At 54.7% G+C, this 12952-nt stretch overlaps 1 protein-coding gene across 1 annotated transcript; it reads left to right on the top strand.

Annotated features, from left to right (window-relative positions):
• The first annotated feature begins 543 nt into the window (after positions 1-543).
• On the top strand, positions 544-11205 carry Prx (periaxin). Its single transcript, XM_013032646.1, has 4 exons — positions 544-573; positions 3230-3386; positions 6485-6681; positions 7330-11205. Exons 1-4 carry the CDS (start codon positions 547-549, stop codon positions 11017-11019), a joined length of 4071 nt encoding a protein of 1356 aa, XP_012888100.1. The 5' UTR covers positions 544-546; the 3' UTR covers positions 11020-11205.
• Positions 11206-12952: the final 1747 nt, after the last annotated feature.

Genomic DNA, 12952 nt, shown 5'->3' with positions numbered 1-12952 from the left:
TTTTGCCTGGGCTGGACTGGGATCAAGATTCTCCTACTGCTAGGTGCTGGTGGCTCACGCCTGTAATCCTAGCTACTCAGGAGGCTGAGATCTGAGGATCTCGGTTCAAAGCCAGCCCGGGCAGGAAAGTCTGTGAGACTCTTATCTCCAATTAACCTCCAGAAAACCAGAAGCGGTGCTGTGTGGCTCAAATTGGTAGAGCACTAGCCTTGAGCAAAAGAGTTCGGGGACAGCGCTCAGGCCCAGAATTCAAGTCCCACAACCACCAAAAAACAACAACAACAACAGAAAAAGATTCTCCACCTCCACCTCCCAACTAGCTGGGATTAGAGAAGTGCCCTACCGCACTCGGCCATGCCCTTCTGACACCTGCCCAGACCTCCCTAGTAAACCTAACACCCACCTTCATTCCTTCCTGGTCTTGAACCTCTATACGTGCCCTGGCAGGCTCAGCGGCAGCTGCTCCATGCAGAACTGAAGTTGGTCCTGCAGCAGAAGGAGGAGAGGAAGCAAGAGCTTGGGGCTGGGGAGACTTCCAGCAGCGCCATGGAGGTCAGGAGCCGGAGTGCAGAGGTGAGTGGCCACTGGCCTTTCAAGGGGCACAGAACAGGGCAGCCACAAGACACTTCCATGTTTCTTTGTGCCTCAGTCTCTCCATCTGCAATATGGCAAGAGATTTAACTGTGAGAGCCAAAAAAAAAAATAGCATATATAAAATGCTTAGTTCAGTGCCTGATCCAGACTTCAACACACAACAGCTAACTCATTGGATCATTGAGGACTTAAATTAATAATGAGCTACAGAAACTCAGTAAAACCAGGCACTGGTGGCTCACGTCTGTAATCCTAGCTACTCAGGAGGCTGAGATCTGGGGATTGAGGTTTTAAGCCAGCCAGGGCAGAAAAGTCTGTGAGGCTCTTGTCTCCAGCGAACCAGCAAAAAGCCAGAAGTGAAGCTGTGGCTCAAGTGGTAGGGTGCCAGGCTTGAGCAGAAAAACCCAAGTGAGAGCTCAAGGCCCTGAGTTCAAGCCTCAGTACCAGCATGAGCCATGCCTGCTACCTCACCTACTCAGGAGGTAGAAAGAGGACGATTGCAAGTTTAAGGCAGCTCCAGCAAAGCTATACAGACCCTGTCCACACGGGGACAAAATTAAAGCAAGAGGAGTGAACATTCCTGAGGCTGTGGGTTTAATTCCTAGTACCGAGCAAGTATGCAGGGAAAAAAAGAGGAGACAGGAAAACAAAACAAAACAGGTAGAAATCCTTCCTCAGAACAAGAATGAACGAGCAGTACCTACTTTGGGTGATATCACCTCTTTGTTTTTTTTTTTTGGTCGGTCGTGGGGCTTGAACTCTGGGCTTGGGCGCTGTCCCTCAGCTCTTCAGCTCAAGGCAAGTGCGCTACTGCTTGAGCCACAGCACCACTTCCAGTTTTCGAGTGTTTTATTGGAGATAAGAGTCTCACAGATTTTCCTGCCTGGGCTGGCTTTGAACCGCAATCCTCAGATCTCAGTCCCCTGAGTAGCTAGGACTACAGGCGTGAGCCACCGGTGCCTGGCCCTGACATCACCTCTTAAAATCTCAGTTTCCCCATTGATAAAATGAGGCATCTCTGGCCATTTGCACAGTCTGGTGCTACAGCATCCTCAAATAGTGGTGACTGTGGCTGTGATGAAGATACAACATTTTCATTTGTCCTACTATGTGCCACACGGAGTAGGTCTACTTTTACAGGCTCTTCACTAACGATGGGGTGCTAACAAGGGGGTCACTAATGTCTATAGGATGACCTATGGTTTCTGGGTTCAGAGATGAACGGACAAGGCCTGGCTCTTTAATTTGCTGAGTGGTATTAGGCAAGTTACTTCACATCTCTGAGACTTAAGTGTTCCTCAGGTGTGATTGCCCAACTTTGTAGAGAGGATGAAATGAGATCTTAGGTAAAATGCTTAGCCCGGGGCCTTTGAAGCCAAAAAGGAAGTGGAGATGGCCTTATTAGACCCTATTCTCTTAGAGACCCTAGCATGAGAGTCTGGCCCAGCCCTGCTCTGTTCCTCTCCAGTCCTGTCTGGTCTCAAAGCCCTGCCCTGCTCTCTGCTTCTTGAGGTCACAGTTCACAACCAGACATTCCTGCACCTTTCCCGATGCTACCTTTTACAGCAGAGAGATGGGCCAGAGACAGCAAGGGATTGGATTCCTAGGCAGAACTCAGGTGTCTCACTTCCTCTTTGGGGAGGCTTCTAGGTGCACCCCATTTTGTGCACTCCAAAGTCAGAGTGAGCCTGCACCATTTACAGTAAATATCAAGAATGCCACCATTCATTACCCACACCGTGCCCCTCCCCCCTTCACTGGATTCCCTCTCCTGTGGGCGTTATGCAAGAACACGGGGTTATACAGTCCACAATAGAGCTCAGTGTCACATCATGTGTGAGCCCACAGCGGGGGCAAGGCCCCCACTCCTCCATCCTGCATGGTTTAAGAGCCCAGCCCTGTCCTAAGAGTCCCATCCTTAATCCCATTGAGGGTGAGACTACTGCTCATACCTGTATTCCTGGCTACTTTAGGAGACTGGGATCTGAGGATCACGGTTCAAGGCCTGCCCAGGCAGAAAAGCCTGGGAGACTCTTATTATCAGTTAAGCAACTAGTCAGAAGTAGAGCTGTAGCTCATTGGTAGAGCACCAGCCTTAATCAGACAAAACCAAGTAAGAGCGCCAGAGGCTAAGTTCAAGCCCTAAAACGGGCATTCACACACACAAAAGCCCCACAGCGCAAATCTACCCTTAGCATTAGATTCTTTCCCTGCCTCAAACCCAGCGTAAACTCCAGCCACACCTCTCTCTTTTCTCTGAGAGAACCTTGGGGAATCTTATTGGGCCTCTGGAGCCTGGGCGCTTAGTCCCGCCCTCCCCGATTGGGCCCGCCCTAGACATGGCCCCGCCCTCGAAGAGAAGCCCCGCCCCCATGTACAGTCCCCGCCCTCTCCAGCTGGCCCGGCTCCTATTGGTCCCTCCCCAGTTATGGCCCCGCCCCCAGAGCTTCCAGCGCACGTGGGACGGGCTGTTAAACCGTAAGACGGATCCTAGAGGGTGAACCTCCGGCGCTCACGTGCGTGAAGGGAAGACGTACCCCGAGCTCCCTCTACGAGCCGCTTTTAAGCGCGATGGCAACTTCTGGGCGAGGTTTAGCCCAGGCTCCCCATGGAGACCCCTTGCTGCCTTCCGCAGGAGCTGAGGCGTGCGGAGTTGGTGGAGATCATCGTGGAGACCGAGGCGCAGACCGGCGTCAGCGGCATCAATGTCGCGGGCGGCGGCAAAGAAGGGATCTTCATCAGAGAGCTGCGCGAGGACTCACCCGCCGCCCGGTCTCTAAGCTTGCAAGAAGGTGGGCGTGGTCACGAACTGGGCGTGGCCTCTCCGCGTGGGTGGAGGCCCGGCGAGAACTGACAGGGATGTTGTGGGCGTGGCCTGCGTGTAGGAGGCAGGATTAAGAGCCTGGGGCGGTGCTTTGCGTGTGGCTGCTGCTGATGGTTCTGAGCATGCTCTGAGGGCTCTCGTTATTGTTTTGGGATTGAAAATCCTTGGTTAAACCAGGTGCTGTTAGCTACTCAGGAGGCTAAGATTTGAGGATCACAATTTGAAGCCAGTCAATACCGAAAGTGCCCGTGAGACTCTTATCTCCAATCAATCACTCAAAGATCAGAAGTGGATCTGGGGCTCAAAACGGTAGAAAGTAAAAAAAGAGTTCAGGGACTAGGCCCAATTCATGAGTTCAAGCCCCACGACCCATAAAAACACAAACCTTGCGGGGCTGGGAACGTGGCTCAGGGGTAGAGTGCTTGCCTTGCATGCATGAGGCCCTGGGTTCGATTCCTCAGCACCACATACACAGAAAAAACTGGAAGTGGGTGCTATGGCTCAAGTGGTAGAGTGCTAGCCTTGAGCTGAAGAGCTCAGGACAGTGCCCAGGCCCAGAGTTCAAGCTCCATGACCAGCAAAAAAAAAAAAAAAGAAAAAGAAAAAGAAACCACACATACACACAAACCTTGGTTAACTAGTGCATGCTCTTTTTGCGCCTTAGTTTTCTCATCTTTAAAATAGGAACAATCAACCGGGCACCAGTGGCTCATGTCTGAAATCTAGCTACCTCAAGAAGATGAGATCTGAGGATCATGGTTCAAAACCAGCCTAGGCAGGAAAATCTGTGACCCTTATCTCCAGTTAACTACTTAAAAGCAGCGAGAAGTGAAGCTGTGGTCCACGTGATATAGCACCAACCTTGAGTTAAAAAGCTAGGGACAGTGTCCAGGTTCTGAGTTCAAGCCCCAGCACGGACACAGAAACAAAACAACAAGATAGGAACAAGCCGTACTGATCTCATGGGGTTATTATGTAGAACAAATGAGTCAGTATTTAAAACAAAACAAAACACCTTGCACAAGGTTAAGTGGCAAATAGTAAGCACTTTGTAAGTGCTAGTTAATAGTTGTGCTGTTAGGGCCAGAGAAAAAGGGTGGAGTTAACTTGGGAAGGGCGTGGAGATGCAACTTATTCATGCAACAATTATTAAGTGCATGCTTTCCTTCTGAGACATTACTTAAGTGCTTCCTAGTGGGCACAGACATATTTAAAGAAAATAAATAGTAAATTAGATGTGTGGTTGTGCCTGGAGCAAAGCTGCATTTTTACATCAGGTAGATGAGAAACATGGAAGGCTGAAGGAGATAGGGAACAAGCTCCCGAGGAATATACCTCAGCGGTAGAGCTGCTTGCTTAGCATATTCGAGGCTCTAAGCTTGATCATCCTTGAGCAGAAAAAGCTAAGGGACAGTATCCAGGCCCTGAGTTCAAGTCCCTCACCTCCCTACCCCCCAAAAAAAAGACTAAATATTTATTTATTTTGCCAGTCCTTGGCTTGAACTCAGGGCCTGGGCACTGTCCTTGAGCTCCTTTTACTCAAGGCTAACACTCTCGCACTTGAGCCACAGCACCACTTCCGTTTTTTTTCTGTTTCTGTGGTACTGAGGAATCGAACCTTAGGGCTTCATGTATGCTAGGCAAGCACTCTACCACTAAAACACATTCTCAGCCTAAGATTGGAGGCCTTTTATTCCTGGAGTCTGTGAGTGAAGGGGGAGGAGGAGGTTGATCTTGGTGAACTGGGGCATCAACAGTACACTAACTGTAGGGGCAGTGTTGGGAGCAGAGACAGGTTGCTTAGTGTTAAATGGTGTTGGAGATGGAAAAGAAGGATTTGAATTCTGGATCCATTTTCAAGCTGGAGCCTAGATATTTGGGAGTAGCTATGGGGTATGATGAAGAGAGAGGAGTCACAGATCCAGGGAGAATGGAGTTACCAGTTCTGCAAATGGGGTACCCTGCGGCTGGGGCTTGCTTGGGAAAAGACTAGAAATAGTAGCATGTTTGCAAGCTGATGGGGATTCTGTAGAAGAGGTGGGGAGAGGAGAGGAAAAACTGTCCCTGGGCAGGCAATGGAGGATTGGTGTGAGCTAGTCATTTCATCCCTAGGAACAGGAGAAAATCACCACTAAAGAAGATAAGTCTGGGAGAGAGCGAGGGAAGAGGTGACATTGTCCAAAAAGAAATTTACTCATTACCTGATTTATGGAACCCCTTTGCACATCATCATTATAATAATACTAAAACAACAACAATAATTAATAGAGAGCCAGGCACTGGTGGGTGGCTGTAATCCTAGCTACTCAGGAGGCTGAGATCTGAGGATCACAGTTGGAAGCCAGCCAGGACAGAAAAGTCTTGGTGTGACTCTTGTTTCCAATTAATCACTCAAAAACCAGAAGTGGCACTGTGGCTCAAAGTGGTAGAGTGCTAGCCTTGAGTAAAAGAGCTCAAGGGGCCGTGTCCAGGGCATTAGTTCAAGCCTCATGACTGGGTGTGTGTGCGTGGGGGTGGGGATAGGGGGGTGGGGGGGAAAGACAGGTCTGTTGGGGACCAGAGGCTATAATCCTAGCTACTCAGAAGGCTGAGACAGAGATCTGAGGATGGCAGTTCAAAGCCAGCCCGGCAGGAAAAGCTGTGAGACTATCTCCAAAGAACAACCAAAGAGCCAGAAATGGAGTTGTGGCTGAAATGGTCGTATTAACCTAGAACACAAAAACTCAGGGACAGCACCCAGGCCCTGAGTTCAAGTTCCAGGACTGGCACAAAAATGAAAGAAAAGGCATGGGAATGTAGAGAAGTCACCATCGGATTCGATTTTCTCAATAAAGAACAGTGTGTGAAATTGTAAGGCTGGAGGAGACGACCCTAGGTAGCACTGATTTGTTTGGGATCGGGGGCGGGGCCAAACCAATGGGGCGGAGCTCCTCGGGACCTCGCTGCACCGGGTGGGTGGGACCAAAGGACAGGACCTTAGACTTCAATTGGATGGGCGGGGCAGATGGGCGGGACCAGATGAGACCACGCCTCCGTCCTCCTCCTCCCCCCTCCCCCCCCTTACAGGGGACCAGCTGCTGAGCGCCCGCGTGTTCTTCGAGAACTTCAAGTACGAGGATGCGCTACGCTTGCTTCAATGTGCCGAGCCTTACAAGGTCTCCTTCTGCCTGAAGCGCACCGTGCCCACCGGGGACCTAGCGCTGCGGCCCGGGACCGTGGCTGGCTACGAGATCAAGGGCCCGCGGGCCAAGGTGGCCAAGCTGGTACGCGTGCTTAGCCCGGCCCCGGCCCCAGCGCAGGCCCCGGCCTGCCCCAGCGATCCGGTCTGTGCGCCGTGAGCCCCCTTCCCAGCCATCGTGGGCCAGCCTTGCCCCCTCTGTCTCATCACTAATCCAACGCTAATCCATCCTCTGTCCTTTGCTCTCTGCTCCCAAAAACTCCTCCCCTGGGAGGGGTCCCACCTATCCCAGACCATGCCCCGACCCCCCATCCCATCTTAGAGAATCATCCTTAGGATCAGATTCAAGCTCCCTAGGGGTACTGGAAAGCAAGAAGGCTGAGTTCCATGCATGAGTGATGCTCAGTTATCGCTGGACAAGTGTCTGTCCTTCCCTGAGCCTCAGTTTCCCTATCTCTGCAATAATGGTGTTGGGGAAATGCCTGGAGAAGGGCCTTAGAAGCCTTGGGTCCCAGTTTCCATGCTCCTGTAGGTTCCCTGTGAGATTCTAAAGGCAGCCTGTGCCTTCCTGGGGAGAAATGGCAGGCAGGAAGTGGGGGACAGTGTTTTGGAGACAAGAGACTACCCCCAACATATCCCCAGTCTGGTGCACTCAGTGACAGTTCGGGCTCTTTCTGTCCGCTCCCAGCCTCCCACTGTCCCACCGCCTCCCGCCTCTCTCCTCTCTCCCCAGAATATCCAGAGTCTGTCCCCTGTGAAGAAGAAGAAGATGTTGGTGGTGCCTGGGGCTCTGGGGGCCCCTGCAGACCTGGCCCCCGTTGACGTCGAGTTTTCCCTCCCCAAGTTCTCCCGTCTGCGCCGGGGCCTCAAAGCTGAGATCTCCAAGGGTCCTGTCTCAGCTGCCCCTGCCCGCCGGCGCCTCCAACTGCCTCGGCTGCGGGTTCGAGAAGTGGCTGGAGAGGCCCAGGCAGCCCGGATGGCTGCTGCTGCTCCTCCCCCCAGGAAGGCCAAAGTGGAGGCCGCTGAGGTAGCCACAGGAGCGAGGTTCACAGCCCCTCAGGTAGAGCTGGTTGGGCCTAGGCTGCCAGGGGCTGAAGTGGATGTCCCTCAGGTCTCAGCCCTTAAGGGGGCCCCCTCTGCGGAGGCAAGCAGTGGTTTTGCCCTCCTGCCAACCCTTGGGCTAGGAGCCCCAGCTGCACCTGCTGTGGAGGCCCCAACTGTAGGGATCCAGGTCCCCCAAGTGGAGCTGGCCACCTTGCCCTCGCTCCCCGCTCTGCCCACCCTTCCCTGCCTGGAGACCCGGGAAGGGGCCGTGACGCTGACAGTCCCCACCCTGGATGTAGAAGCGCCTTCGGTGGGGGTGGATCTGGCCTTGCCAGGCTCAGAGGTGGAGCCCCGGGCAGAAGTGCCTGATGTGGCTCTGAAGATGCCCCGCCTCAGTTTCCCCCGCTTTGGGGTTCGAGGGAAGGAAGCCCCTGAGACCAAGGCAGTCAAGGGCAGCCCTGAGACCAAAGTGAAGGGTCCCAGACTTCGAATGCCCACCTTTGGGCTTTCTCTCCTGGAGCCCCGGCCCTCTGCCCCCGAGGCTGTTACAGAGAGCAAGCTAAAGCTGCCCACCCTCAAGATGCCCTCGTTTGGCATTGGAGTGGCAGGGCCTGAGGTCAAGGCACCCAAAGGGCCAGAAGTGAAGCTGCCTAAGGTCCCTGAGGTCAAGCTCCCCAAAGTACCAGAGCCAACCCTTCCAGACATACGAGTCCCTGAGGTGAAACTCCCAAAGGTGCCAGAGATAGCCATGCCAGAGGTTCGACTCCCAGATGTGCAGCTCCCAGAGATGAAACTTTCTGAGATGAAGCTGCCCAAGGTGCCCGACATGGCGGTGCCTGATCTACAACTCCCGGAAGTCCAGCTCCCCAAAGTGCCAGAGATGAAGCTGCCCAAAGTGCCCGACATGGCGGTGCCTGACCTGCGACTCCCAGAAGTCCAGCTCCCCAAAGTACCAGAGATGAAGCTGCCCAAGGTGTCTGAGATGGCTGTGCCCGATGTCCGACTTCCAGAAGTCCAGCTCCCCAAAGTGTCCGAGCTAAAGCTTCCTGAGATGAAGCTGCCCAAAGTCCCCGAAATGGCTGTGCCCGACCTGCACCTTCCGGAGGTACAGCTCCCCAAAGTGCCCGAGATGAAAATCCCATCCATGAAACTCCCCGAGGTGAAGCTCCCCGAGATCAAACTGCCCAAAGTCCCTGAGATGGCCGTCCCCGACCTGCACCTTCCGGAGGTGCAGCTCCCCAAAGTGCCCGAGGTGAAGCTGCCCAAAATGCCCGAGATCCCCGTACCTGACCTGCACCTCCCAGAAGTACAGCTCCCCAAAGTGTCAGAGATGCAACTTCCAGAACTGCAAGTGCCGAGCGTCCCAGAGGTGTGCCTCCCTCAGGCCCCGGAGTTGAAGGTGTGCAAGGTGCCAGATGTGCAGCTCAAGGTGCCAGATGTGCAGCTCCAAGCTGCTGCAGCCGAGCAGGCGGAGAAGATGGAATTTGGCTTCAGGATGCCAAAGATGACCATGCCCAAGTTAGGCAGGGTGGGGTCTCCGGCACAAGGCAAGGTGGGTCCTGAAGACTCGGGGAAGCTGGTCACCCTTCCCTGTTTGCAGCCGGAAGTGGGAGCTGAGGCTAGAGGGGGCGTCCCCTCCCTCACTCTGCCTTCCGTAGAGCTGGATCTGCCAGGGGCCCTTGGCCTGGAGACACAGAGCCAAGCAGTTGAAGCAGCTAAGATGGACCGGCCAGAGGGTCCTGGAGTGGCAGCAGGTGTTGGCGAAATGGGCTTCCGGGTGCCATCTGTTGAGATCGTGACTCCACAGCTCCCCACTCTGGAAGTTGCAGAAGAGCAACTGGAGATGATGGAGATAAAGGCCAAGCCCTCCTCCTCCAAGTTCTCCCTGCCTAAGTTTGGACTCTCAGGATCAAAGGCGGCCAAGGCAGAGGCTGAGGGGGCTGCACGAGCCAAGCTGAAAGTGTCCAAGTTTGCCATTTCACTCCCCAAAGCTCGAGTGGGGACTGAAGCTGAAGCCAAAGGGGCCGGGGAGGCAGGCCTGCTGCCCGCGCTCGATCTGTCCATCCCACAGCTCAGCCTCGATGCCCATCTGCCCTCAGCCAAGGTGGAGGCCACAGGGGCCGATGTCAAGCTCAAGGGGCCTCGATTTGCACTGCCCAAGTTTGGAGTCAAAAGCCGGGACACTGAGGCGGGAGAAGTAGCGGCAGGGGTGGTTGAGTTAGAAGGCAAGGGCTGGGGTCGGGATGGGAAAGTAAAGATGCCCAAGTTCAAGATGCCATCTTTCGGGCTGGCCCGAGGGAAAGAAGCAGAAGTCCAGAGTGGACGGGTCAGCCCAGGGGACAAGCCAGATTCCACAGTTGGAGCACTTAAGATCCCCGATGTAGAGTTGGTGACAATGGTGCCCCAGGAGGAAGGTGGGGCCCAGGGGGCCGTGGCTGGGAGTGCGGCACAGCAGGTGTCCGCAGCCAAGAAGGCCCACACTGAGGGCCATGATGGGGTCCTCAGGATGCCCCCACTGACCATCTCTGTGCCCCAGGTGGAGCTAGCCAGCTTTGGGGAGATGGGGAGCCCGGGGCAGCAGGCTAAGCCTGGAAGCCAGGTGGCAGGGGGTGAGCTCTTAGTGGGCGAGGGGGTCTTTAAGATGCCCACAGTGAGCGTGCCCCAGGTTGAGCTGGATGTAGGGCGGGGCCACGAGGCCCAGGCAGGCCAGGGAGCCACAGGTGAAGGTGGGATGCGGCTGAAGTTGTCCACCCTGGAGGCAGATGCCAGGGGAGAGGGTGGCGAGGAACAGCCCCCAGGGGCAGAGCGGACCTTCCACCTCTCACTGCCTGAGGTAGAGCTCTCCCCACCGGCCGTGGGCAGCCACGCCGAGTACCAGGTGGCCGAAGGTGGAGGGGATGTGGGACATAAGCTTAAGATGCGGCTGCCGCGGTTTGGCCTTGCGCGGGCCAAGGAAGCTGGGGAGGAGGGAGAGAAAGCCAAGAGCCCCAAGCTCAGGCTACCCCGAGTAGGCTTTGGCCAGAGTGAGTGGGCACCCGGAGAAGGGTCCCCCAATTCCGAGGAGGAGGAGGAAGAGCACACTGGGGAGGGAGCCTCCAGCCACCGCAGCCGGGTTAGGGTCCGCCTGCCCCGCGTGGGTCTAACGGCCCCTTCTAAGACCTCCAAGGGACAGGAGGGCGAGGCCGTCTCCAAGTCCCCTGTTGGGGAAAAGTCACCCAAATTTCGTTTCCCTAGGGTGTCCCTGAGCCCCAAGGCGCGAGGCGGGAGTGGGGACCAGGAAGAGGGTGGGTTCAGGGTCCGGCTGCCCAGCGTGGGGTTCTCCGAGAATGGGCCTCCAGGCCCCAGCAGGGTGGAAGGCACTCAGGCTGCTGCTGTCTGATGCCCTGGGTAAATGGAGCCCTCCCTCCTGTCTTCCCACCCTCCCCTTTCCTCTCCCAATCTCCCTCCCCTGTTTTGTGTGTGAGATACTAGCACTAACCCCCCAAAAGGTCCACAGGTGGCCAGCTGACCCCCAACAGGGCTCCAAGACTTGTGCACTGCTCATTGGCAGGAGCGTCTGTGTCATGCCACGCCATGTGAATAAAATAATCCCCACGTCACCGTGCGTGCAGTTTTCTGTGGAGGTCCGGGTGTGTGGGTGGGTGCAGAGAAAGGAGCCCCCCAAAAGGAGTTTCACAGCTTCTGGGGAGGAGAAACAGGCCATCCATGGTCTGAGAAACAGCAAAGTAGTGTTGGGTAGGCCCTGGTGACAAGTGGCCCATCCTAGCTCTTTAGAGGGTTGTGTGTGTGTGTGTGTGGAGGGGGGGTGTTACTAGGATTTGAACTCAGGGCCTGGGTGCTGTCCCTGAATTCTTTTGCTCAAGGCTAATGCTCTACCACTTTGAGCCACAGCACTACTTCCAGTTCCCTGGTAGTTCATTGGGGATAAGAGCCTCACAGAAGCTCAGCCCTGGTGGCTTGCACCTGTCATCCTAGCTACTCAGAAGGCTGAGATCTGAGGATCAAGGTTCAAAGCCAGTCCAGCAGGAAAGTCCATGCATGATACTTATCTCCAATGAATCACCAGGAAACTGGAAGTGGGGCTGTGGCTCAAAGTGGTAGAGCACTAGCTTCCAGGCCCCAAGTGAAAGCCCCAAAACTGACAAAAAGAAAAAAAAAGTGTCACAAACTTTTCCACCTGGTCCTGGCTTTGAACTGTGACCTTTAAATCTCAGCCTCCTGAGTAGCTAGGGTGTCAGGTGTGAGCCACCAGCACCCGGCTTCCCAGAAGCCTTTGCAGAGGACTCTGGTGAGTCCCCCATTAGAGCGTGGCTGTGGACCCCTCTGCCTTAGGCGCCCGCCCCCCACCCCATCCTTTCCTCATCAGGCTTGTTTCACGGCTCTGTTCACCTCAGCCCTACCCAGGAAGTCCTACCCATTCCCTCTTGGCAATCACAGATTCGAGCCTCCACTCTTCACACTAGACTGTCTCTTAGGATGAGGTCCCAAGGTCCTGGAGTACCTACCTGTCCACCTGTTCTTGAGCTATGAGCCATTTGTCCCACTGCCCCTCCCTATTTAGGTTCTAGGCCTCCATCGCCTACCTGTTTATTCCCAAGTATGCCCCCCCACCCAACTTTGGCCTCTTTTATTTGTTTTTTTTTGGGGGGGTCCAGTCGTGGGGCCTGAACTCTGGGCCTGGGTGCTGTCCCTCAGCTCTTCAGCTCAAGGCTAGTGCTCTACCACTTGAGCCACAGCGCCACTTCCGGCTTTTTTCTTTTTGCTTATGTGGTGCTGAGGAATCGAACCCAGGGCCTCAGGCATGCAAGGCAAGCGCTCTACCACTGAGCCACCTTCCCAGCCCTAGCTCTCTCTCTTTTTATGTGTGCTGGTGCTTTTTTTTTTTTTAAACTCAAGGTTAGCCTTCTACTACTTCAGTAGAGTGATAGTATGTTAGCACTTCACCACTTCTGGCACGTGTGTGTGTGTGTGTGTGTGTGTGTGTGTGTGCGCACGCGTGTGCGCACATGTGCCATCCTGAGGCTTAAACTCAGGCCTGGGAGCTGTCCCTGAGCTTTTTCACTCAAGGCTGGTGCTCTATCACTTGAGCTCCAGCTCCACTTGTAACGTTTTTGGTGCCTCAGTGGACATGAGTGTCACCAACTTTCCCGCCTGGGCTCGCTTCAAACCACGATCCTCAGATCTCAGCTTCCTGAGTAGTGAGGATGAAAGGGGTGAGCCACCAGCTCCTGGCTTCCCCACCCTACTGCTGAGCTCCCCTCCATCCCAGACTTGAGGACTCCCTATTCTATACCATTCTCCATTCAGCACCT

The sequence above is a fragment of the Dipodomys ordii genome, unplaced genomic scaffold, assembly GCF_000151885.1.
Source record: "Dipodomys ordii isolate 6190 unplaced genomic scaffold, Dord_2.0 Scaffold156, whole genome shotgun sequence".
Taxonomy (NCBI): domain Eukaryota; kingdom Metazoa; phylum Chordata; class Mammalia; order Rodentia; family Heteromyidae; genus Dipodomys; species Dipodomys ordii.
Note: the sequence above shows the minus strand (reverse complement) of the source record. Positions and strands in the feature narration are given on the sequence as shown.